General features: G+C 38.5%; 2 protein-coding genes and 1 long non-coding RNA gene across 3 annotated transcripts in view; 1 reads left to right on the plus strand and 2 right to left on the minus strand.

Moving 5' to 3' along the window:
• Positions 1 to 6839, minus strand: part of LOC148007748 (uncharacterized) — a 192754-nt gene extending 185915 nt beyond the window's left edge. The window contains exon 1 of the mRNA XM_087607367.1: positions 1594 to 6839. Coding sequence (XP_087463493.1) covers positions 5797 to 6546 — 750 coding nt within the window. The 5' untranslated portion in view covers positions 6547 to 6839 and the 3' untranslated portion in view covers positions 1594 to 5796. The remainder of the gene's footprint in view (positions 1 to 1593) is intronic.
• On the minus strand, positions 1563 to 6839 carry LOC134485149 (uncharacterized). The gene is made up of 2 exons (XR_015651852.1): positions 6708 to 6839; positions 1563 to 3466 (listed from the first exon to the last, which is right to left on the minus strand). It is a non-coding gene; the product is annotated as an uncharacterized LOC134485149 (long non-coding RNA).
• Positions 6840 to 25883: 19044 nt separating this feature from the next.
• On the plus strand, positions 25884 to 26831 carry LOC134484904 (olfactory receptor 5V1-like). Its single transcript, XM_087610141.1, has one exon. The coding sequence runs from the start codon at positions 25884 to 25886 to the stop codon at positions 26829 to 26831; it is 948 nt and encodes a 315-aa protein (XP_087466267.1).
• Positions 26832 to 27523: the final 692 nt, after the last annotated feature.

Here is a 27523-nt window from a genome sequence, read left to right on the forward strand (position 1 = left end):
ACATTTTTCAGATATATGTTAAAATTGCTGGTATAAGACATTTCCATTAAATATTCTCTTAGTACAGCATTCATTAGATTTTGGTGTAACTCAGTCTACAAAAGTGTAAGACTTGTATGACAAGAACTTCAAGTTGCTGAAGAAAGAAAATGAAGACTTTATCAGATAATCAAAAGAACTCACATAATCATGGATTGATAGGATTAACATAATAATAGTTTCAATCTTACTGAAAGGAATCTACAGATTCGATGCTATTCCTATCAAAATTCCAAGGTAGCTCTTCACAAACCTTGAAAGGTCAATTCTTAAAGTTATATGGAAGAATAAAACAACAGCATCATCATCATCAACAACAACAACAAAACCAGGATGGCTATAACAGTCGTGAGTATTAACAAAACTTCTGTAGGTATGATCATTCCTGACATTCAGCTGTACTACAGAGCAATAAGAAACCTACATGTAGTATATGCATAGGCAGGTTGATTAATAGAATAAATTTAAGACCCTGAAATAAACACACTTATCTATTGTGATGGCTTGTAAATATTGACTCAGGAAGTAGCACTATTGTCGTAGGTTTGTCCTTGTTGGAGGAAGTTTGTCATTGAGGGTGTGGGGTTTAAAGCCCTCATTCTAGCTATTGGAAGTCAATATTCTGCTAGCAGTCTTCAGATGAAGATGTAGAATTCTCACCTTGGCCTGTTACCATTCCTTTCTGAATGCTGCTGTGATCTAACCTTTATGATAATGGAGTGAACCTCTGAACATGTGAGCGAGCCCCAATTAAATTTTGTCCTTAAAAGAGTTTCCTTGACCATGGTGTCTGTTGAACATGGTGTCATAAGACATCTATGGAGAGTTAATTTTGACAAAGAAGGGAAAACTGTACAATGGAAAAAATAATGTTCAACAAAAGAAAACATCTAACTGAATAGCAGCATGTACAAGAATGGAAACAGATCTATACCTATATCACCAGATAGAAAACTTAAGTTAAAGTGGACCAAAGACCTCAAAATAAAACTGGACACACTAAATCTATTAGAGCGGAAATTAGGGAATGGCCTTGAACTCACTGGTACAGGAGACAACTTCCTGAACAGAACAATGTCTCATGCTGTAAGATTAATAATTGTTGAATGGGACCTTCTGAAATTAAAAAGATTCTGTCAGCAAAAGACACTGACTATAGGGCAAAATGTCAGCCTACAAGTTGTAAAAGGCTCTTGCCAGACCTACATATGACAAAGGGCCAATATCCACTTTATAAAGAATTCAAGAAAGTAGAAAACAGCACTACAATAACCCAGTTAAATAATGGATACAGAATGAAAAAGAATTCTCAGCAGAGGAATCACAAATGACACAGACACACTTAAACGTTCAATGTCCTGAGTTATCAGGAAAATGAAAATCAAAACAACTCTGAGATACCATCTTACTTCTATCAGAAGAGCAGATCGAAACTAAGATCAAATACTCAAATGAGATCACATACTGGGTAAGATGTCGCGCGCCCAATGTCCCGCCAGCAAGAACGACGCGTGGCAACAGGATTCTTCTGCGAGCAAGCCTTTACTGTGTTACAGCTCTTCTTAGTGTTACAGCTCTCTTAGTGTTACAGCTCTCTTGAACAGGGACTCCGAGCAGCAAAATCGCTCGGCTTATATAGACAACAGTATGCTAATTATCTCTCAGGGATTGGTGGGGCTTGGATCACCCCACTACTTGTCCTCCAGGGATTGGCGGAGAATGAATCACCTCATTAGCATATTAACGGTCAACTAACACCTGGTGAATAAACTGCACATGTGCAGTACCGCTGTTCACCACTAGAGGGAGCCCTAGCAAGGGGACAAGCCTGCACATGCGCAGTAAGTCGTTTATATCCAGACAAGGCTGGATGTCGGCGCCATCTTTGTTTCGCCGCGCCGCTCTCTACATCTCCCCCTTTTTTGTTTAATAAAATGACTGGTCTAGATCTGGGTGTCACGTCAATCTTGTCATTGCTCCTGTCTTAGGTCGTTCTCATCCAAACTCGGCCTTACCCGTCATAGAGTTACCCTATCGCCACCGGGCCCCGTGTCTTAGGTTGGTCCGAGTTCGAGGAAAGTTGCCCGTCCCTGGATACAATGACTCCACATGACTGTGACAAAAATGATCTAGGGCGAACTCTTGATCTTTCAAAGAGGCCAGCCATATGTTGGGAGAAGCACCCTTTTTAATGGTGGTCATAGCCTGGTAAACAACCATTTTGTGTCTGGCATGTTCTCTTTTTAAACAGCCAATAAGCCAGAGACCTACTCCGCATCCCAGGAGGACAATAGCTCCCCGGGACAAACATGCCCGCCCACTCCTTGAAAAGGGAGAAAGCATTGGTAATCCATGAGGTAAAGTCTTCAACTGTGATGGGGTCCAGCCTAGTGCTGTTGAGGACAGCAATCTGCATCAGCAATTGTCTTGATAGTTGCTCTGCTTTCATGGACCAGTTTCCTTTCAGATAATTCGAGATTTCTTTGCTCTGTTGAAAATTCTGAGAAAAGTTAGCTCACAAAGGAATAATGCATAAACCTCTAAGGGAGGAAACACAAGACAGCTGTGTCATATGATACAGTGCTTCAATTTGTTCTTGAACTAAATCTATCCTTTGATTGGCTAATAGAAGGCCAGATGCCAAATGGGTATTAAATTCTTCTTGTATCTCTAGCACCACTGCAGTTCTTTCTACAATCTGATTGACAGTCTCAGCCGTCTGTATTTGATTGGTCATAGCGATTTCAGCTGTGGTAGCTGTGGCAGCAGACAGCACAATGGCTGAAATTATGGCTGCCGTAATTCCAAAATCTCTTTTGGCTCTCAGCAAATTAAGAATAGGAAAGCTATCTGGGTTTGCCTCCACTGGGATTGGCACAAAGGAGGGAATCTTAACCATCACTGCGGTGTCATTAGTGCCATCCCAGCATTCAGCTAAATAGCAGACTACATCAGAGCTATTACAATTTAAAGCACCACTGCTTACATTAGTGCTTATCAGAAAAAAGGTGATCTAGCACATACTGAAGTACTAGTGGCAGTATTATTTACCAAGAGGTTATTATATTGAATATTGATCAACCTGGTATCACCTTTTTCTGGTAGCTGAAACATTATACAGCACGAAGTTCTCTCCCATCAACCTAGCAAAGGGGGTCAGGGATGTATATGCCCCTTGCTCATTGGACAGCACCCATTGAAACCAAGACCAGAGATTATGCTTGTCAGTCTTATTCTCAAAACAGTAGAATTGCTATGAACTGGCATGGGTACTGGCCAGGATCTGGCAATAGCCCACAGGGTGAGAGAATTAACCTGTATTACCATTCCCAGTAGTAATAGTAGGGTTCGTAGTCTCATCTTCAGGAAGAGCAGAAGGCAATTTTCGAGTCAAACGCTCAGGTACCCAAATTGGATTTTCTTGATTCTGCGGAAAAACACAAATCGCTCCCCTAGATCTCGAAATCACGGGATCTGGGCCACGCCATTCATCAGTTAAGACATCCTTTCACTTTACTTCTACATTAGTTATAGGTGTAGTAGCAGCATGGCGATCCGTGGCAGAACGGCCATGCGCATCCAGAATTAAGAAATTTAGAGTAAAAAGAGCTAAAGAAAGTTGTTCTTTTGGTGTTCAGCTGCTGGCAATTCCCCCTTTTTGTTTTTGTATAAGCTCTTTTAAGGTACGATGTACTCTTTCCACAATTCCTTGACCTTGGGGATTGTATGGCAATCTTGTAGTATGTTTGACCTGCATTGTCTGGCAAAATGCCTGAAAGGACTTTGCAGTGTAGGCAGGCCTGTTGTCTGTCTTGAGACTATCAGGCTTTCCCCAGGCTGCCCATGCCTCTAAGCAATGGCTAATGGCATTACGAGCCTTTTCACCAGTCATCAGAGTAGCATGTATAATACCGGAATAGGTATCAACAGAAACATGAGCATATTTTAAATTTCCAAATTGAGATATGTGTGTGACATCCATCTGCCAAAGTTTTAGCTGGATCAGACCACGAGGGTTAATACCACATGAGGAGGGTGGTGAAATTGAACACAATTTTGGCAACTTAACACCACATCACAAGCTGCAGCTCTAGAGATTTTTAAATTTTTGTTGAAGAGTAAAAGCAGGTACATGAAACTTTTGATGAAATCCTCTAGCGAGATCAACCGGAGTGGCATGAAAAATAAACTTTCTACGAGTACTAGCATCCACCAGGGTGTTATTACTGGTCATGGGACCAGGCAAATTAGTATGGGCTCGAATATGTTGTATAAAAATTTTATTTTTTCTGGCCCAAATCAAATTTTGTAATTCTAAAAGAATTTGACATACAGTACTAGTCGACCGAATTGGCCCTGCAATTTCAAGTGAGCGCACCGCATTAACTACATAAGCAGAGTCAGAAATTAAAAAAATCATGAAATCTTTTGAAAACTTCCAATACAATTTTACGTTCTGTAATTTGGGGGGTGCCTGGACTATATTGAATTAATACTGGTTCTTGAGAATCAACCATATAGGCACCTACACCTGTTTTGGAGCCATCTGTATAAATATTTAACGCTCCAGACAAAGGCTCTGAGGCAGTGACCTTTGGAAAAATCACTGGATGTTCAGTAAAAAATTGTAGCAAAGGCATCCCAATTTAGACCTGTTTCCCTAGATTGGCTCATGCCACATGTTATCTAGAATGACTCCATCCAAATTTTCCAGTTTTATGTCAACTTTCTGTTACCAATGTTACATTTTTTTAACCATATCCAATAACTTAAAAGCCAATAGTCCATAACCAAGGCATGTAGAGAATATTTATACATTTAAAACCAATCAGAAAACAAAAATGAAGTGGCTACACATACCTTTAATATTTAAATCAATCACCATTTTTACTTTTTCTAGCTGTAGTTTTAAGAGAAACACCTTGTCACCTGTTGAGTCCAATAATCACAGTCAAAGATTTTTCTAAGAGAGACAGCGATCAGTTCCGTTACCTTAGAAGCTGTGAAGCTCCTTGTGTCTTTAGGATCGGCTAGTGTAAACATTTAGCCAGCCCCCTGGGGAGCTTGCCCAGCCGACTTAGGCTTCTAGCTACAGATGCAGGCTCCAAAAGCCAATTGAAACTTTTTATTTATTTGTTCCTTTCTTGAAAGGAGTTAAAGCTACATCAATGGGTGAATCAACCAGCATTTAAAATTTTAACCTTTTCTTTTAAACATGAAACACAAAACATTCAAGCAAGGAGAAGCAAAACCCAGACATAAATTGACATACATGGACAGCTTGGTGCACCAAGGACAGACAATAGACACAGAGGAAAAGAACTAGATGGTGTTCCACCAAAAGGACCCAAACATCCTACCTAAAGAACCCAGAACCAGAAATAAGCACTTCTCCAATAGGAGCCAGCAAGGAGGCAAGACGTCTCCCACCTCCTTCTGTTCCCAGGAGAGCTCCAAAAAGTTTAAGCTCATTTCCTTCTTTTGCCAAAGCATCTGTGGAGAGTTCGGGAGGAATGTTTTTCTCAACCCCATTCTCTCTCTTGTCCAGGGTGTAAACTGTCTCTAGTCAGGGTCCAAAGACTAGAAGCATCTATGAGAATCGACTTTGCTTCTCTAGATTTTAACATAACTCTAAAAGAACACATACACAAAAACATTTTACCATTATTACCTTGTCCACTACCAATACCCCAAATCTTTATCTTTGCACATGCTTTCAGTTTCTGTGATCCTTCTGAATTCTGCTTACTGGGGCCTTTAAAATCTGTATCCACCACCTGAGTTCCCATTCGAGGGGTCAATATGAGTCTGGTGGTCGAACTGAGGTCGAGTCCTGCGCTTCCCTTGTTGCTCTGCGGGAGGCCCGGGACCTGATGGTTCTACCTTTAGTTTCACTTTCTCTAAGCTGTCGGTGATGCTTTCTAGATTGTCTGACATTTCTAAGGTCAAGGCTTTTAAAGAATATATCTTATTTGTTTCCTGGTCCTGATTATCCTCTTTTTTTATCTCTGCCTTCTCTCTGTTCCTTTTATCTCCTTTTCTTTTCTCTTTTTCTTTGGAGACCTTTTCTCCCTCTGACATACTTTGTTGCTCTGCAAGGACCCTCTGACCTGTCCTAACGGCTCTAACGGCTTCCTCACATTGTTTATCCTCTAAGCAGGCAGGGACCATTTGCCAAAGAGGTTTTGGTCCGGGCTTAAGATTGCTGTCAGTGGCTTCTCTATCCCACACAAAGAAAAAAAGAAACAAAATTACCAGCCTTGCCCACAAAGGATCCATAACTTTAGGTTTCTTCACAGTGGCTCTCCACCTAGGCCCATATCTTTCTTCCTCATATATGGCTGCCTCTTCCTCTAATTCCTCCTCCTCGGACTCTGACAACTCTTGCTCAGAGTCACTGCCAGCCAGTTCTAAGGCTTCTAATTCTTTTAATGGATACAAAGTATCCTCTCCGGATGACTTGTACTTCATCCTCCGGGGTACGCCTATTTTTTCCTCCAGCGGCATTTCTTCCGCCTTTTGTATCTCTTTCACTTTTGTTTTAGTAACCTTTTTCTTTTTGCCAGCTCCTAATTTGAGCTCCTAATTTCTCACTCTGCTCCGTTTCTGCCTCTGCTCCGTTTCTGACATGCTCTCTTCCAAAAAGGGGCATGCCTCTCGAAGCTTACCTTTTAATTTACCTTCTCGCAGTTCTGAATCCTCTTCAGCACACTGAAGGGTCCCCTGGCACCGGCGATGTTGGTTCCCGGGTCTCGGCACCACTTGTCGCGCGCCCAATGTCCCGCCAGCAAGAACGACGCGTGGCAACAGGATTCTTCTGCGAGCAAGCCTTTACTGTGTTACAGCTCTTCTTAGTGTTACAGCTCTCTTAGTGTTACAGCTCTCTTGAACAGGGACTCCGAGCAGCAAAATCGCTCGGCTTATATAGACAACAGTATGCTAATTATCTCTCAGGGATTGGTGGGGCTTGGATCACCCCACTACTTGTCCTCCAGGGATTGGCGGAGAATGAATCACCTCATTAGCATATTAACGGTCAACTAACACCTGGTGAATAAACTGCACATGTGCAGTACCGCTGTTCACCACTAGAGGGAGCCCTAGCAAGGGGACAAGCCTGCACATGCGCAGTAAGTCGTTTATATCCAGACAAGGCTGGATGTCGGCGCCATCTTTGTTTCGCCGCGCCGCTCTCTACAGTAAGACACAGAGCAAGGGTAGCATTTCTCCAGTGTTGGTGGTAGATCAAACTTGTACAACCATTTTGGATATCAATTGGGTTGTTCCTCTGTAAATTTAAAATAGCACTACCTCATGACACAGTTATACTACCCTTGGGTATATACCCAGAAGAACATTTGCTCAACTCTGATAATAGAAGCTTTATTTGTAACTGTCAGAAACTGAAAACAACATGTATGACCCTAAACTGAAGTATGGATAAAGAAAACTTTGTACAGACTGGGCCTGTTCCCGGAGTTGACCCAATCCCACAGAGCCCTGACCCAAATCCCATGGGGGAGAGAACTCAACTTTCAGAAGTAAAGACAATCCTGAGAGCTCAGGGGACACCATGATTTCTGCTCACCTTCTTGGCCCAAAGTGAATCCCACTAGACTATTCTGTCAGAGAAACTTAGAAACAGTCAAGGACTGGTCTCTGGTCTCTGCCTGTGCCTAGAGATTAAATCCTGTTTCCAGGAGTTTCTGACACACCTGAGAGCAGAAATAAGACCCACACTTCTGCTCTGAGGGACCAGCCTGAAGCTGTCAGGACACAAGAACCCAGGAAAAGTCTGGGACAGGTCCCTTCTGGTTTCTGCCTGTGGCCTGAGCTAAACCAGTCCTGCAGTTCTCTGTACCAAGATCCCACAGGGAGAAAGTCAGTCTCTAGAAATGCTGAAACACAGGTTTACAGGACTTCAAGCCACTGTCAGAGACAAAATACCAGCTAACATCACAGACAGCAGGATGGCAAGAGGCAAGCATAAGAACATAGGCAACAAAAACCGATACTACTTGGCATAATCTGAGCCCAAAGCAAATACTAGGTATCCCCACACACTGGAAAAGCAAGATTTGGATTTAAAATGACATCTTATCATGATGATAGAGGACTTTAAGGAGGAGATAAATAACTCCCTTAAAGAAATACAGGAAAACACATGTAAACAAGTAGAAGCCCTTAAAAGGGAAAAACAAATTCCCTTAAAAATTACAGGATAATACAGCCAAACAGGTGAAGGAATTGAACAAAACAATCCAGGATGTAAAAATGGAAATAGAAACAATAAAGAAATCACAAAGGGAGACAACTCTGAAGATAGAAAACATAGGAAAGAGATCAGGAGTCATAGATACAAGCATCACCAACAGAATACTAGAGATAAAAGAATGGATATCAGGGGCAGAAGAGTCCATAGAAAACATTGACACAAACATCAAAGAAAATGCAAAATGCAAAAAGCACCTAACACAAAATATACAGGAAATCCAGGATATAATGAGATCAAACCTAAGGATAATATATATGTATATATTATGGAAAGATTTCATATATATATATATGTATATATATGATAATATATGTATATATATATATATATATATATATATGGAAAGATTCTCAAATTAAAGGGCCGGTCAATACTTTCAACAAAATTATAGAAGAAATTTTCCCTAACATAAAGTTAGAGATGCCCAGAAACATAAAAGAAGCCTACAGAACTCCAAAGAGATTGGATCTCCCTTCACATAATAGTCAAAACAGAAAATGCACAAAACAAAGAAAGAATAATAAAAGCAGTAGGAGAAAAATGTGAAGTAAAATATAAAGGCAGACCTATCAGAATTATACCAGATTTCTCAAGAGAGACTATGAAAGCCAGAAGATCCTGGGCAGATGTCATTCAGACCCTAAGAGACCACAAATGTCCACACAGGCTACTAAATGCAGCAAAACTCTCAATTAACGTAGATGGAGAAACTAAGATATTCTATGACAAAACAAAATTAACACGATAGCTTTCTACAAATCCAACCCTACAAAGGATAATAAATGGAAAACTCCAACACAAGGAGGGAAACTACACACAAGAAAAGGCAAGAAATAATCTTCTTGCAGCAAACTTAAAAGAAGAGAGCCACATAAACATAATTCCAACTCTAAGAACAAAATAAAAGGAAAAATTATCAGTATTCCTTAATATCTCTTAACATCAATAGACTCAATTCCTCAATAAATAGACATATACTAAGAGACTGGATATATAAAGAGGACCCAGCAATTTGCTGCATACAGGAAACATACTTCATTGACAAAAACAGACAGTACCTCAGAGAAAATGCATGAGAAACAAATTTACAAGCAAATGGCCCCAGAAAACAAGCAGGAATAGCCATTATAATAGTCAATAAGATCAACTTTTAACCACAACTTATCAAAAAAGGATAGACAGACACCTAATAATCATCAAAGGAGACATCTGCTAAGATGAACTCACTGTCCAGAATATCTATGCACCAAATGTAATGGCACCTACATTCATAAAGGAAACCTTAATAAAGCTTAAAGCACACATTACCCCTCACAAAATAATAGTGGGAGACTTTACCACCCATGTCTCAGCAATAGACAGATCGTGGAAACAAAAACTTAACAGAGACATAGAGAAACTAACAGAAATTATAAACTAAATGGGTTTAACAGGTATTTACAGAACATTTAATCCTACAACAAAAGATATACCTATTTCACGGAAGCTCATGGTACCTTCTTCAAAACTGACAATATAACCAGTCACAAAACAGGACTCAACAGAAACAAGAAGATTGAAATAATCCCATGCATGCAATCAGATCAGCATGGATAAAGGCAGATTTTAATATCAAAAAAATGACAGAAATCCCACCCACATTCACATGGACATTGAACATTGCTATACTCAAAGAAAAACTGGTCAAGGAAGAAATAAAGAAAGAAATTAAAGACTTCCTAGAATTTAGTGAAAATGAAGGTACAACATACCCAAAATTATGAGACAACATGAAAGAGTGCTAAGAGGAAATCTCATAGCTCTGAGTGTCTCAAAATGAAACTGGAGAGAACATAAGCTAGCAGCTCAACAGAACACCTAAAATCTCTAGTACAAAAAGAAGTGGATACACCCAAGAGGAGTTCAAGGCAGGAAATAATCAAACTCAGGCCTGAAATCAACTAAGTGGAAACAAAAAGAACTATACAAAGAATCAACAAATCCAGGACCTGGTTCTTTGAGAAAATCAACAAGATAGACAAACCTTTAGCTAGACTAACCAGAAGACACAAAAGGAGTATCTAAATTAACAAAATCAGAAATGAAAAGGGGGACATAACAACAGAATCTGAGGAAATTAAAAAAATCATCAGAACCTACTACAAAAGCTTATAGTCTCCAAAACTGGAAAATCTGGATCAAATGGGCAATTTTCTGGATAGATACAGGGTACCAAAGTTAAATTAGGATCAGGAAAACCATCGAAACTGTTCATAAGTCCTAAAGAAATAGAAGCAGGCATTAAAATTCTCCTAACCAAAGAAAAAAGCCTAGGACCAGATGGTTTAGTGGAGAATTCTATAAGACCTTCATAGTAGGCATAATACCAATATTGTCCAGACTATTTCACAAAATGAAGTCACAATTATGCTTATAACAAAACCACACAAAGACCCAACAAAGAAAGAAAACTTCAAATTAATTTCCCTTATGAATATCTACACAAAAGTTCCCAGCATAATTCTTACATATCAAATCAAATAACACATCAAAGTGATCATCCATCATGGTCAAATATGCTTCATCCCAGGTATGCAGGGATGGTTCCATATACAGGAAACTATTAATATAATCCACTTCATCCCAGGTATGCAGGGATGGTTCAATCTACAGGAAAGTATCAATATAATCCACTATATAAACAAATTTTAAAAAAATGTTCATCTCATTAGATGCTGAGAAAGCATTTGACAGAATTCAATACCCCTTCATATTAAAAGTCATGGAAAGGTCAGGAGCTGAAGACTCATACCTAAACATAGTAAAAGCAATAAAGAAAACACCACTAGCCAACATAAAAATAGGTGGAGAGAAACTTGAGCAATCCCACTAAAATCAGGGTTTATACAAGGCTGTTCACTTTCCCCCTACTTATTCAATACAGTGCTTGAGGGCCTAGCCAGAGCAATCAGACAACAAAAGGATGTAAAATGTATACAAATTGGAAAGAAAGACACAAACGTATCACTACTTGTGATGATATGACAGTATAGTTGAAGTATAAAAAAAGTTCCACCAGACAACTACTAAGCCTGATAAACAACTTCAGCAAAGTTGCTGGATATAAAGTTAAATCAAACAAACATTCTACTCAAAAGTAAAACAAGCTGAGAAAGAAATTAAGAATACAACCCCATTCATAATAGTCACAAAAGCATAAAATACATTATTGTGACTCTACCCAAGCAAGAGAAAATCAGTATGAGAACTTCAATTCTCTGAATAAAGAAATTGAAGAAGATCTCAGAAGATGGGAAGATCTCCATACTCATGGATTGGCAGGATTAATATAGTAAAAATGGCCATCTTGCCAATAGCAGTCTAGAGATTCAATGCAATCCTCATCAAAATTTCAACTCAGTTCTTTTTTTTTCATGTTTATTAACTTGGGTATTTCTTATTTACATTTCGAATGTTATTCCCTTTCCCGGTTTCCAGGCCAACATCCCCCCAATCCCTCTCCCTCCCCTTCTTTATGAGTGTTCCCCTCCCCATCCTCCCCAATTGCCGCCCTCCTCCCAACAATCACGTTCACTGGGGCTTCAGTCATAGCAGGACCAAGGGCTTCCCCTTCCACTGGTGATCTTACTAAGATATTCATTGCTACCTATGAGGTCAGAGTCCAGGGTCAGTCCATGTATAGTCTTTAGGTAGTGGCTTAGTCCCTGGAAGCTCTGGTTGCTTGGCATTGTTGTTCATAAGGGGTCTCGAGCTCCTTCAAGCTCTTCGAGTTCTTTCTCTGATTCCTTCAACGGGGGTCCTATTCTCAGTTCAGTGGTTTGCTGCTGGCATTCGCCTCTGTATTTGCTGTATTCTGGCTGTGTCTCTCAGGAGCGATCTACATCCGGCTCCTGTCGGCCAGCACTTCTTTGCTTCATCAATCTTGTCTAATTGGGTGGCTGTATATGTATGGGCCACATGTGGGGCAGGCTCTGAATGGGTGTTCCTTCTGTCTCTGTTTTAATCTTTGCCTCTCTATTCCCTGCTAAGGGTATTCTTGTTCCCCCTTTTAAAGAAGGAGTGAAGCATTCACATTTTGATCATCTGTCTTGAGTTTCATGTGTTCTATGCATCTAGAGTAATTCAAGCATTTGAGCTAATAGCCACTTATCAATGAGTGCATACCATGTGTGTTTTTCTGTGATTGGGTTAGCTCACTCAGGATGATATTTTCCAGTTCCAACCATTTGTCTATGAATTCCATAAAGTCATTGTTTTTGATAGCTGAGTATTATTCCATTGTGTAGATGTACCACATTTTCTGTATCCATTCCTCTGTTGAAGGGCATCTGGGTTCTTTCCAGCTTCTGGCTATTATAAATAAGGCTGCTATGAACATAGTGGAGCATGTGTCTTTTTTATATGTTGGGGCATCTTTTGGGTATATGCCCAAGAGATGTATTGCTGGATCCTCAGGTAGTTCAATGTCCAATTTTCTGAGGAACCTCCAGACTGATTTCCAGAATGGTTTTACCAGTCTGCAATCCCACCAAAAATGGAGGAGTGTTCCTCTTTCTCCACATCCTCACCAGCATTTGTTGTCACCTGAGTTTTTGATCTTAGCCATTCTCACTGGTGTGAGGTGAAATCTCAGGGTTGTTTTGATTTGCATTTCCCTTATGACTAAAGATGTTGAACATTTCTTTAGGTGTTTCTCAGCCATTCGGCATTCCTCAGCTGTGAATTCTTTGTTTAGCTCTGAACTCCATTTTTAATAGGGTTATTTGTCTCCCTGCGGTCTAACTTCTTGAGTTCTTTGTATATTTTGGATATAAGGCCTCTATCTGTTGTAGGATTGGTGAAGATCTTTTCCCAATCTGTTGGTTGCCGTTTTGTCCTAACCATAGTGTCCTTTGCCTTACAGAAGCTTTGCAGTTTTATGAGATCCCATTTGTCGATTCTTGATCTTAGAGCATAAGCCATTGGTGTTTTTTTCAGTAATTCTTTGCCTTCTTCTTTTCCAATTTTTATCCTCTTGATCTCCTTTAGTTTTCTTATTTCTCTGGCTAGAACTTCAAGTACTGTATTGATGAGATATAAGAGGGTGAGCAGCCTTGCCTTTTCCCCAATTTTAGTGGAATTACTTTACGTTTCTTTCCATTTATCTTCATGTTGGCTATTGGTTTGCTGTATAGTTCTTTGGATATGTTTTATACTTGCCTTACAATCCTGATCTCTCTAACACTTTAACATGAAGGGGTGTTGTATTTTATTAAAAGATTTTTCAACATTTAATGAGATGATCATATGGTTTTTTTTCTCTGTCTGTTTGTTTATATGGTGGATTACATTGATGGATTTTCATATATCGAACTATTCATTTATCCATGGGATTTGGCATACTTGTTCATGATGGATGATGCCTTTGATTGTTTTCTGTATTCAGTTTGCAAGTATTTTATTTACTATTTTTGCATCAATGTCCATAAGACAAATGAAATTCTCTTTCTTTGTTAAATCTTTGTGCAGTTTAGGTATCACGGTGGCTGTGGCCTCATAGAATAGATTTGGCAGTGTTCTTTCTGTTTCTGTTCTGTGGAATAGTTTGAGGAGTATTGGTACTATCTCTTTGTTGAAATTCTGGTAGAAATCTGCACTAAAACCATCCAGCCCTGGGATGATTTTTAGTTTTAACGACTGCTTCATTTTCTTTAGGGGTTATAGGACTGTTTAAATAGTTTATCTGATCTTTATTTAACTTTAGGAAGTGGCACCTGTCTAGAAAATTGTCTGTTTTGTTGAAATTTTAAAAAAATGGAGTACAGGTTTTTGAAGTAAGACTTAGTGTTTCTTTGAATTTCTTCATTGTCTGTTTTTATATCTCCTTTCTCATTTCTGACTTTGTTCATTTAGATATTGTATGACTTCTGCTTAGTTTGATTAAGGGCTTGTCTATCTTGTTGGTTTTCCCAAAGAACCAGTTCTTGGTTTCATTGATTCATTTTATTGTTTCTTTGTTTCTAACTGACTGATTTCAGGCCAGATTTTGATTATTTCCTGACCTCTACTCCTCTTTTGTATGGTTGCTTCTTTTTCTAGAGATTTAAACTTCAGGTGGAGTTTAAATCGCCAATGAGAAATTTCTTGTTTCCTTATGGAGACACTTAGTGCTATGAACTTTCCTCTTAGCACAGCTTTCCATGTGTCCCATAATATTCATATGTTGGATCTTCATTTTTATTGAATTATAAAAGGTTTAATTTTTTTCTTTATTACTTCCCTGACCCAGAGATCACTGAGTAGATAGTGGTTCAATTTCTTTGAGTGTGTAGACTTTCTGGTGCTTCTGCTGTTGTTGAATTTCAGCTTTAAATCATGGTGGTCTGATAAGATACAAGCCATTATTTCAACTTTCTTGTATTTGTTGAAGCTTGTTTTGTCATCATCTATATGGTCAGTTTTTGAGAAAGATCCATGAAGTGCTGAGAAGAAGGCATATTCTTTTATGATTGGTTGAAATATTCTATAGGTGTCTGTTTGGTCCATTTCATTCATAATGTTTGTTAGTGTCATTATTTATGTTTAATTTTTGTTTAGATGACCTGCCAAGTGATATGCATGAGGTATCAAAGTGTCTACTCTTAATGTATGGGATTCAATGTGCAATGTACTCTTTAGCAATGTATCTTTTTTTTCTTTTTCTTTTTTTCTTTTTTCGGAGCTGGGGACCAAACCCAGGGTCTTGTGCTTGCTAGGAAAGTGCTCTACCACAGAGCTAAATCCCCAACCCTGCAATGTATCTTTATACAAATGTGGGTGCACTTTTGGTGGGGCATAGATGTATAGAATAGAGAAATCATCTTGTTAGAATATTTCTTTGATGTTTATGACATGTCTGTTCCTGTCTCTTTTGATTAGTTTGTTTGAACATCTATTTTATTAGCAATTAGAATGACTACTGCAGTCTAATTCTTGGGTCCATTTGCTTAGAAAACATTATTCTAGCACATTACTCTAAGGTAATGTTCATTTTTATTGCAGAGGTATGTTTCTTTTTCATTGGTTGTTTTATTTACATTCCATATGTTACCTCCCTTTTTAGTTTCCCCTGCACAAAACCCCTATCCCATCTCCCCTGCTTCCATGAGGGTGCACGCATGGACGCACCATCCCACCTACCCATATACACACCCACTCTTGCCTCACTACTGTAGCAGCCCCTTTTGCTGGGGCATTGATCCTCCACAGGACCAAGGGCCTCCCCTCTCATTGATGCCAGATAAGGTGATACTCTGCTACATATGCAGCTGGAGCCATTGGTCCCACCATGTGTACTTTTTGGTTCGTTGTTTAGTCCCTGGGAGCTCTGGGGGATCCAGTTAATTGATATTGTTGTTCTTCCTATGGTATTGTAATTCTTTTCAGTTCCTTCAGTCCTTCCCCTAACTCTTCCATTGGGGTCTTTGTACTCAGTCTGATGTTTGGTTGTGAGCATCTGCAACTGTATTGGTCAGTCTCTGGCAGAACCTCTCAGGAAACAGTCATACCAGGCACCTCTCAGCAAGTGTTTCTTGGCATCAGGAACTGTTTTGGAGTTTGGTATCTGCAGATGGAATGGATCCAAAGGTGGGGCAGTCTCTGTTCTATCCTTTTTCCCTGCATTTTCTTTATACAGAAACCATTCTGGGTTAAAATTTTTGAAATGGGTACGTAGTCCCATCTCTTAACTGGGGGCCATACTTATCCAGTGGATATTATCTCTACAGGTTCTAGTCCCACTTTTTGGGGTATTTTGCTAATGTCATCCCCTTTGGGTCCTGGGAAACTCTTGCTTCCTTGCCATCTTGTACTTTCTTGTGGCTACCCTCAGTTTCCCATCCTGGACAGCTATACACCTCCATTCAATTTACTGACGTTCTGTACTACTCCTACCGCACCTGATCCTGCCCTCCTATTTTCTATTTTCTTCTACATCCCACGATTATTTTGTTCCCCCTTCAAAGTAGAACTAAAGCATCTATGCCTCTGTCTTTCATCTTCTTGAGCTTCATAATGTCTGTGAGTAGTATTGTAGGTATTCCCAGATTTTGGTCTAATATCCACCTATCAGTCAGTATATACTATGTATATTCTTTTGTGACTCGGTTACCTCACTCAAAATATTTTCTATTTCCATCCATCTGCCTTCAAATTTCATGGAGTCATTGTTTTTAATAGCTGAGTAGTACTCCATTGTGTAAATGTACCACATTTTTCTGCATCCATTCCTCAATTGAGGGACATCTGGGTTGTTTACAGCTTCTGACTATTATAAATGAGGCTGCTAAGAACATGTTGGAGCATTTTATCCTTGGTATATTTTGGATCATCTTTTGGGTAAATATCTAGGTTCGGTATAACTGGGTCTTCAGGTCGAACTCTTTATTATTTTCTGAAGAACTGCCAGGCTGTTTTCCAGAATGGATGTACCAGTTTATGAACCCACCAGCAATGGAGGAGTGTTTCTCTTTCTCCACATCCTTATCAGCATATGCTATCACCCGAGTTTTAGATCTTAGTCATTCTGGCTGGTGTGGAATCTCAGGGTCATTTTGATTTGCACTTCCCTGATGACTAAGGATTTTGAACATTTCTTTACGTCTTTCTTGGCCATTCAAGATTCGTCAATTGAGAATTCTTTGTTTAGTTCTTCATCTATTTTTAATAGGTTTATTGTGTTCTCTGGAGTCTAATTTCTTGAGTTCTTTGTGTATGTTGGATATTAGCCCTCTATTGGATGTAGGGTTGGTAAAGATCTTTTCCAAATCTGTAGGTTGCCATGTTTTTTTGATTGACAGTGTCCTTTACCTTACAGAAGCTTTTCAGGTTTATGAGATCCTATTTGTCAATAGTTGAATTTAGAGCCTGAGTCACTTGTGTTCTGTTGAGGAAGGTAGTAACAAAAGTATAGAAGCAAACTTCCCTAACCTAGAGAAAACGATGCCCAAAAACATACAAGAAGCTTACAAATTGCCAAATAGGGTGGACCATGAGAATGGTGGATCCTGGTTTTGTAACCATTCTGTTAGCCTGTTTCTTTTATTGTGGTAGAGTCCATTGGTGTTGAGAGATATCAGTGAAAAGTGATTGTTATTTCATGTTATTTTGATGTTGGTTGTGTTAGTGTGTATATATGTGTGTGTATGTGTGTGTGTATGGGTGTGCATGTTTGTGCTTGTCTTTTTTTGCTGGTATGGAATTATTATTGCTTGTAATTTTTTGGATGTAGTTACCCTCCTTGGATTGGAATGTTCCTTCTTTTATTTTCTGTAGGGCTGTATTTGTTGATAGATATTGTTTGAATTTTGATTTGCCTTGAAATATTTTCTTTTCTCCATCTATGGTCACTGAGTTCTGCTGGATGTTATAGTCTAGGTTGGCATCTGAGGTTTTTTAGAAGTTACAAGATAACTTGTAACTTGTCCAGGCCCTTCTAGCTTTTACAGTCCTTGTAGAGGAGACCTACCTTTGCATGTTACCTGGCCCTTTTCTCTTTCTGCTTTTAATATTCTTTCTTAGTTCTGTAGATTTTTTGCTTCTTTTATTATGTGGCAGGAGGATTTCTTTTGTGGTCAACTCTAATTTGTGTCCCACAAGCTTCTTGTTTGTTTAGAGGCATCCCTTTCTTTAGTTGGGAAAGTTTTCTTCTATAATTTTGTTGAAAATATTTTCTGGGTCTTGGAGCCCAGCTTCTTCTATTCCTATTGTTTTCAGGATAGGTCTTTTCATACTATCCCAGATTTCCTGGATGTTTTATGTCAGACAATTTTTTGGATTCAACATTTTCTTTGACAGATGTATCAACTTATTCAATTGTATCTTTTACACTTGAGATTCCATCTCCTGGATTCCGTTGGCAATACTTGCATCTGTTTTTCCTGTTCCCTTACGTAGGTTTTTCATCTCCAGGATTTTATCAGTTATGTTTTCTTTATTTCTTCTAATTTCTATTTTTAGATCTTGTACAGTTTTATTTATTTCCTTCATCTGTTTAATGGCATTTTACTGTATGTCTCTAAGTGTTTATATGTTTCTTTAAGACCTTTACCTGTTTAAATGTATTTTCATGTATTTCTTTAATCAATTTGTTTATTTCCTTTTTAAAGGCCCCTATCATCTTTATAAAATTGGATTTAAGGTCGATATTTTGTTCTTTGGTTGTGTTAGGATATCTGCTTGCAGAAAAGGGTAGATGTGCTCTGAAGGTGTCCTTGTGCCCTGATATTTTTCCATGTAGAAAGGTTTAATGAGAGGAGAGTGAGAGGAGAGGAGTAAAGGCCAGCCATGAGCACATGGAGGGAAGGGCAGAGGGGAATGAGGAGAGAAGGGAAAAAGGGGAAGAGGGCAAGAGCAAGAGAGCAAGAGAAGAGCAAGAGTGTGCCCTGACTTTTGTTGATTGTGTTCTTTCGAGAACCTTTAGTCATCAGGATGGTTTTTAGTCATCAGGTCCTTTTTTAGTAGGTAATAGGAAGGGGGTGAACCTTGATGGTATTGGTGCAGGACTTGGTTGCAGGCCTCTTGGGTTGTACGGTTCTGAACTTGAAAGTTTGTTATGGTTCAGGACCTGAAGATCTGATGAAGGTGGGCAGAGAGGTCATTTATTCTGCTGGTCCTCAGGGCATCTCTGCTGTTCCCCCCAATATCTGATTATGTTTCCTTTTCCCCCTTTCCCTCTCCTTTCCAACACAGGTCCCTTCCTCCCTCTGCCTCCCATGGTTACTTTCTACTTCCTTCCAAGTGGTATTGAATTATTCTCACTTGGGTCCATGAGTTTGTTAAACTTCTTGAGTTCTGTAGATTGTATCCTAGGTATTCTTTACATTTGTGTCTAATATTCACATTTTAGTGAGTACATGTTGTGCATGGCCTTTTGGGTCTGGGTTACTTCACTCTGGATGGTATTTTCTAGTTGCTTTCCTTTCTTTTTTGGGATTTGAATAATCCCAAGTGCTTTTGGACAATAAAAGACAGATGATCTAGGGGATAAAATGCTAATTGTTCCTTTTCCATTTATACAAAGCCTGATTATGTGAAGAATGATTATTTCAGTGGGAATCTAGACAAGCAGTAAAAGCACATTTCATTTACATATTTTAGTTTATCCTGGGGGATAAATTATTCTAGGGACGCTGAGCACTAGAAATTATTCTATGTGTCTTATGGCTGTCCTGTAGGATATAACTAAAATTTGTTCTATGTTTTATTGCTGGTTATTTTTCTAATTATGGTAGTTTATGGGTTAGCTTGTTGTTTGTCAGTTTTTGAGTCACAATTTCTAGGTGGATGATTAATTAATGACCCACACAATTTATCTTGTTTCTAGAGAGATTCCCATAGTGTGACATTTACAAACTTATGGTGTCATGAAATCTCCCTGAGAAAAACAATAAAATAGTAAAAAACACTGCTTTTGATTAATTTCATAAAATAAATTAGTTTTTTATTGTTCTGCTAATATTTCTTCCATTAGCATGAATGCTTATATGTTGGAGCATCTTTTGAGTATATGCCCAGAAGTGGTATAGCTGGTTCCTCAGGTAGTACTACGTCCAATTTTCTGAGGAAGTGCCAGACTGATTTTATCTCTAGATCTTCAGCTCTATTACAGATCAACCTGTCTGTCTCTGTACCAATACCATGCAGGTTTTAATCACTATTGTTCTGTAATATAGCTTTAGGCGATTCCCAGAAGTTCTTTTATTGTTAAGAATTGTTTCACTGTCCTGGATTTTTTGTTTTTCCAGATGCAATTGAGAGTTGATCTTTACATGTCTTTGAAGATTTGTGTTGAAATTTGGTGGGGATTGCATTGAAGTTGTAGATTTCATTTGGTAGGAAGGCCATTTATACTATGTTTATCCTATCAATTCATTAGCCTTGGAGATCTCTCCATTTTCTGAGGTCTTCTTAGATTTCTTTCTTAAGAGACTTAAAAGCTCTTGTCAAGCAGATCTTTCACTTGCTTGATTAGAGTTACCTCAAGATTTTTTTATATTATACATGACTATTTTGAAGGTTGTTTGTCATGCCCACCTCGGCCAGCAAGGAAGACTCAACACTGTCGGATCCTTGTCAACAGCCTTTATTGCAGGACATCTTCATTGCTGATACGGGGGACCATGAGCGGCAAAGTCGCTCGCCTTATATACACAACAGTATGCTAATAATCTCTCAGGGATTGGTGGGGCACGGGTCACCCCACTATCACCCCACTACTTGTCCTCCAGGGATTGGTGGAGAATGAATCACCTCATTAGCATGGTACCGCCCTTCATTAGCATATCAACAGCCAATTGACACTAGGTGCAAAACCTGTGCATGCGCAGTACCATCATTCACCACTGGAGGGCGCCCTACAATTGTTGTTTTCCTATTTTCTTTCTCAGCCTGTTTATCATTTGTATGAAGGGAGGCTGTTGATTTGTTTAAGTTAAATTTATATCCATCCACTTTGCTGAAGTTGTTTATCAGCTGTAGAAGTTCTCTGGGTAAGTTTTTGGGATCACTTAGGTATACTATCATATCATCTGCAATTTTGATACCTTGACTTCTTCTTTTTCCACTTGTATCCCCCCATACAAATACTTCATGTATTCTATTGAATTGATACAGGGAGTGCAGGCATCCTTGTCTTGTCCCTGATTTTAGTGGGATTACTTAAAATATCTCTCCATTTAACTTGATATTGGCTGGTTTGCTGTATATTACTTTTATTATGTTTAGGTATGAGCCTTGAATTCCTGATCTTTTAAATACTTTTAACATAAAGGGCTGTTGTATCTAATGAGGTGATCATGTGATTTTTTTCCTTTGAGTTTGTTTATATAGTGGATTACGTTAATGGATTTTTGTATATTGAACCAATCTTGCATCCCTGAGATGAAGCAGATTTGATCATGGTGAATGATGGTTTTGATGTGTTCTTGGATTCAGTTTTCTAGAATTTTATTCAGTATTTTTGTATCAATATTTAGAAGCAAAAATGGTCTGAAGTTTGATTTCTTTGTTGAGTCTCTGTGTGGTCTAGGTATCAAAGTATTTGTGGCTTTATAGAATGAATTAGGTAGGGTGTATTTGCTTCTTTTTGATCTAGGGTTTTCAGGTATGCTCTTAAATTGCTAGTGTAGGATCTTTCCAATTTCTCTATGTGGGCACTTCACGCTATGTATTTTCCTGTTAGCACTAATTTCTTTGTGGCCCATAAGTTTGGGTATGCAGTGCCATAATTTTTATGGAATTCCAGGAAGTCGTTAATTTCTTTATTTCTTCCCTGCCCAAGTTGTAACTGAGTAGAGAGTGGTTTAGTTTCCATGAAAACTATAAAAAGTATTTAAGAGATCAGGAATTTAAGGCTCATACCTAAACATGCCAGGTGTGTTGTTGTAGGTTGTATGTGGATTTTCTGTTGTTTTTGTTGTTATTGAAGTCTAGCCTTAGTCTATGGTGAACTGATAGGATACTTGGAATTAATTCAATCATCTTGTATCTGTTGAAATTTGTTTTGTAGGCAATTACATAGTCAATTCTGGAGAAGATACCATGAAGAGCAGAGAAGAAGTTATATGCTTTTGTTTTATGGTGAAATGTTCTCTCTCTCTCTATATATATATATATATCTGTTAAATCCATTTGGTTCATAACGTCTATTAGTTCACTGTGTCTCTGTTTAGTTTCTACTTCAATGACCTGTTTATTAAGTGAGAGTGGGGTTTTGAAGTCTCCCACTATTATTTTTGTGTTCAGTGTGTATTTTGAGCTTTAGTAAAGTTACTTTTATCAATGCAGGTGCCCTTGCAATTGCAGAATTGAGATTTTCCTCTTTGTTGATTTTTCCTTTGATGAATATGAAGTATCCTTTCCATCTCACTTAAAACTTTTGGTTGAAAGTCTAGTTTATTGGTATTAGGCTGGCAAGTTATGCTTATTTTTTAGTACCCTTTTCTTGGAAGACTTTTTTCCAGCCTTTTCTTCTGAGTTAGTGCCTGTCGTTTTTATTGAGGTGTGTTTCTTGTATGCAGCAAAACACTGAATCCTTATTGTATATCCAGTCTGTCAGCTTATGTCTTTTTTGTTGGGAAATTGAGTCCATTGATATTGATGGACATTAAAGACAGATGATTGTTTATTCCTGCTTATTTGTTGTTGTAAGTGGCATTATGTATGTATATGAAATTCTCTCCTTTTGATTTTGTTGTGAGATGATTAATCCGCCCCCCCCCACACTTTGGTGCGAGTACCCTACTTGTGTTGCAGTTTTCCTTCTAGAATCCTTTGTAGGGATAGACATTGTTTAAATTTGGTTTTGTCCTCGAATATTTTGGTTCCTTTATCTTTGATGATTAGTTTTACAGGGTATAGTAGCCTGGACAGCCATTGTGTTTTGTTAGAGTCTCTATGTCCTCTGTCCATTCCCTTCTGGCTTATAGGGTCTCTGTTGAGAAGTCTGGTCCAATTCTGATAGGTTTATCATTATATGTTACTTGGCCTTTTTTCTTTTTCTTTGTTCTGTGCACTTATTGTTTGATTATTATGTGATGAGAAGAAATTTTTTCTGGTCCAATCTACTTGATGTTCTATAGACTTCTTGTACATTTATGTACCACAAATATGGTACATTTCATTAGGCTGGGATAGTTTTTTATATGATTTTGTTGAAGATGTTTTCTGGTCTTGGAGCTGAGAATCTTTGTGCTCTTCTATTCTTATTATTCTTAGATTTGCTATTTTCACCGTGTCCTGAATTTCCTGGATGTTTTGTGTTAGGAAGCCTTTATGTTTTAAATTGTCTTTGACCATTGTGTCAATATTCTCTAAGGTATCTTCTATGCCAGAAATTCTCTCTTCTATCTCTTGTATTCTGTTGTTGATGCTTGCATCTGTAGCTTCCATTTCTAGGGTTATCTCCATTTTTGTTTTCTTTATTGTTTCTACGTCTCTCTGTAGGTCTTGGACTGCTTTTTTATGTTCCTTCATCTGTTGGGTTTTCCTGTTTTTCTTTAAGTCATTTATTTATTTCCTCTTTAAGGGCTTTTACCTGTTTACCTGTGTTTTCCTGTATTTCTTTCAGTGAGTTATTTATATATTCTTTAAAGGACTCTATTTCTTTCATGAGATAACATTTTAAGACAGCATCCTGGTTTTCAGGTGTGTTGGGGTGTCCAGGACCTGCTGTGGTGGGAAAGCTGGATTCTAATAGTGTGAAAGTATATTGGCTTCTGTTGCTTATGGTCTTGTTCTTGTCTCTCACCATTTGGTTATCTTTGATATTAAGTGGCCTGGGTGTTTAGGTCTGTAGCCTGCCTTCTGTGTCCCTAGGTTGCTGAATGTCTCCTGGGAGACCTGTGACCCTTGCTGCAGCAGATCTTCTGGGAGACCTTCAGACAATGGAGTGTGCTGCCCTTGGTGCAGCAGATCTTCTGGGAGGTCTTTAGACTATGGGTATTCATAGAGTCAGACATGCAGATGAGCTGCCCTGTTGCCCTGGATGCTTCAGATCTCCTGGGAGGCCTTCAGACTGTGGGGTCTGTTGCCCTGGGTACATCAGATCTCTGGGTTGCCTTCAGACTGTGGTGTCTTCAGGAGGGCAGAGAAGCTGGTTACATGTTGCCCTTCGTGCAGCAGATGTCCTGGGAAGCTTTTGAATTGTGGCATCTTCAGAGGAGCAGACAAGCTGATAATCTGCCTCTGAGGAAGGTGCAGGCTGGAAAGCAAGTCCCTTTTAATTTTATAGGCACCTCCTTCATTAGGTTAGGGAATTTTCTCCTATAATTTTGTTGAAAATAGTTTCTGTGCTTTGTGCTCTGTTTTTTCCTCTTCTTTTATTCCCATTAGTCTTAGTTTTGATCTTTTCATAGTTTCCCAGATTTACTGAATGTTTTGGGCTGCAAATTTTTTAGATTTAACATTTTATTTCACCAATGTATTATTTCTTCTATTGTATCTTCGATGCTTAAGTGTTTCTCTTCCATATCTTCCATTATTGATATAGCTTTCCCTTGTATTTCCTGTTTCCATCCCCAAATTGTTCATTTCCAGATTTCCCCCAGTGTGTTTTCTTTATTGATTCTCTGTCTATTTTCATGTATTGAAATTTTTGTTTTTGTTTTTTATTAATAATTTCATTTTTTACATCTCAAATGATACCTCACTTCCCCTTTACACTTCCACAAACCCTCCATTCTGTGTGTGACCTTTCCTCCTCCCCTTTGCCTCAATGAGAGTGCTCCCCTACACACCTAATCTCTCCTGCTCTATCACTCCAGCATTCCCTACACTGGGGCAGCAAACTTCCACAGACCAAGGGTCACCCCTTCCATTAATATCAAACAAGGGCATCTTCTGATATATTGATCCCTCCCTATATACTCCTTGGTTGGTGGTCAAGTCCCTGGGAGCACTGGGTGTGTTTGACCAGCTGATGTTGTTCTTCCTGGGGGGTTGTAATCCTCCTCTGCTCCTCTAGTCCTTCTGCCAGCTCTCCCACTAGGGTCCCTGAGCTCAGTTTGATGTTTGATTCCAAACATCCACATCTTCTTTGTTCAGTTGCTGGCTGAACCTCCCAAGGAACAGCCACAACAGGTTCCTGCAGTAAGCACCTCTTAGCATCAGCAACAGTTTCAGCGTTTGGTGTCTGTAGACAGCTTGGATCCCTAGGTAGGGTAGTTCCTGGATGTCTCTTCCTTCAGTTTTGACTCCATTTTCATCCCTGTTCACTTGGACAAGAACATTTATGGATTAAAAACTTTGATATGGGTGAATGGCACCGTCCATTGATCAGAGACCATGCCTATCTACTGGAGGTGGTCTTTATAGGCTCCATCTCCCCTTCTCTGCACATTTCAGCTAATGTTGAATGTACCCAATGAAGTTTAATTCTAACATTTGTATCTAAAACATATGATTTTAAAGTCATAGCAACATTTTTATATTTATTCTTTCAAAGTGAAGATACTTGGTTGGAGGAGAAAGTCTTTATGAATGACTTCCTTTTCTATGCATTTGAAAATTCCTAATATGTATCTAATTTATGTATCAACAAATGCACAAAACAAATGAGATATATTAATGGATGCATTATATAACTATGTTATATTAATTTAGTTTGAAAGAGTACATAAACTTATGGCTATTAAGATAAGTCGAAATGAAGCAAATATATGGGCATATGAGAAATCCATCAGTTTTCATGAATAAAATTGTATAATTTAAGGGTTGCTAATGGTTATAAAGAAGATATACGTTCAAGTTCTTGTTACAGTCTAAGAGGACTTCCTAAAGATGACAAATGGATAATGAATATTTTAAACAAGAGCATGTTGTTAGGGTCTCAGAGGACTTCTTAAAGATGACAAACAGAAAATGAATATTTTAAGAAGAACATGAATACACAAAATTTTGGACAGAAATGTTAAGAACTAAAGTCTGTAATTGAAGAGGAGCAATTATATTGACTATTATTCTGATATTGTTATCCCAGAGCTCCCTGCCCTGTCACCCTAACCTGCATTCTTTGCTTTCATTTCCCTTAGAAACATCCTTTAAGTGAGAACAGATGGCTGTCTACAATCTTACCACAGTGACTCAGTTCATCCTCATAGGGCTTTCTGACCTCCCTGAGGTACGCTATCCACTCTTTGTGGCCTTTGTCATGATCTATCAGATCACTTTACTGGGAAACGGGGTCATCCTGTTGGCCATTTTGACTGAGAGAAAGCTTCAAACTCCCATGTACTATCTGTTGACAAATCTGTCTCTGCTGGACATATTCTGCCCATCAGCTACTGTCCCCAAGATGCTCAAGAATCTGTTGGCTGAGGATCACAGAATTTCTTATGTTGGGTGTGCTTTGCAACTCTATTTCCTGGTGGCCCTAGCTGGGACAGAAGTTTTCTTGCTGGCTGTGATGGCTTATGACCGCTATGTGGCCATATGCTTCCCTCTGCGATATTCTCTCATCATAACCAAGGTTCGCTGTGTGCAGCTGCTGTTTGGGACTTGGGCAGCTGGGTTTCTGAACTCCTTTGTCCATACAATGTCCACCTTTAGCCTGTCTTTCTGCAAGTCTAATAGAGTTAACCAGTACTACTGTGATATTCCACCTGTGGTGGCCCTGTCATGCTCATCCACTTATGTGGCAGAAATGCTTGTTTTAGTGGTGGGAGGTATCTTTGGGGTTGGTGCTTTTCTGATCACTTTGATCTCCTACATATACATTGTTTCCACCATCCTAAAGATCCGGTCAGCAGAAGGGAAGCGCAAAGCTTTCTCCACATGTGCTTCCCATCTTCTTGTAGTCTTCTTGTTCTATGGCACAACTATATTTACCTATATCCGCCCAACCTCCAGTCAACACTCTCCTGGCAGAGACAGACTCATCTCTATGTTGTATGCAGTTGTCACCCCCATGTTAAACCCCATTATCTACAGCTTAAGAAACACAGAAGTAAAAGGAGCACTCAGAAAAGTTTTACATCTTAGGATATGTTCACAGAAAGGTTAATATAAGACTTCTCAAGCTCTCCTTAAAATGAATATACAGAACCAAATAGCAAAATAATAAAACATAATGTATAACATAACAGTAAAACATAATGAATGCAGAGAAAGAAGTTAAATCCAAACATGCATATAAATTTAGATATTATTATCCATATTTGTATATACATTTTAAATTTAAATTTGTAACTAAAATATGAAAATCTTTAAGACTATAGTTTTAGTATGCAATCTGAATTTATTGTTGTGTTACTTATTTCATTATCTATGTGTACATGCATGTTTATAATTATATTAGCTTTTGTCTGTATTATGTATTTTCTGTTCTATATCTATCATGTAGTTACAGATCTTCAATTTTTCCAATTATGTTTTATTAGTTTAAGATGATTTTTGTTTCTATTTATGAACATTAGGATTTGCTTGCATGTATGTATTTTCTCCATTGTACATAGTTTACCTTTGTGCCTGTTTCTACTTACTTCTTGTAATATTCATAAATTTATGATATCCTGGTACTGCAGTTATAGATAGTAATGGATCACCTTGTGGATGTCAGAGACAAAACGTTGGACTTTTGCAAGAGCAAATAAGTGTTTTTAACTTCTGAATCATTTCATCTACCACTAACTGTATTTAAATATTTATTTTTATATGCATATGTGTGTTTTGTCTGCATGTTTATATGTGCACCAC

Source organism: Rattus norvegicus, chromosome 1 (genome assembly GCF_021556685.1).
Source record: "Rattus norvegicus strain SHRSP/BbbUtx chromosome 1, alternate assembly SHRSP_T2T, whole genome shotgun sequence".
NCBI classification, from domain to species: domain Eukaryota; kingdom Metazoa; phylum Chordata; class Mammalia; order Rodentia; family Muridae; genus Rattus; species Rattus norvegicus.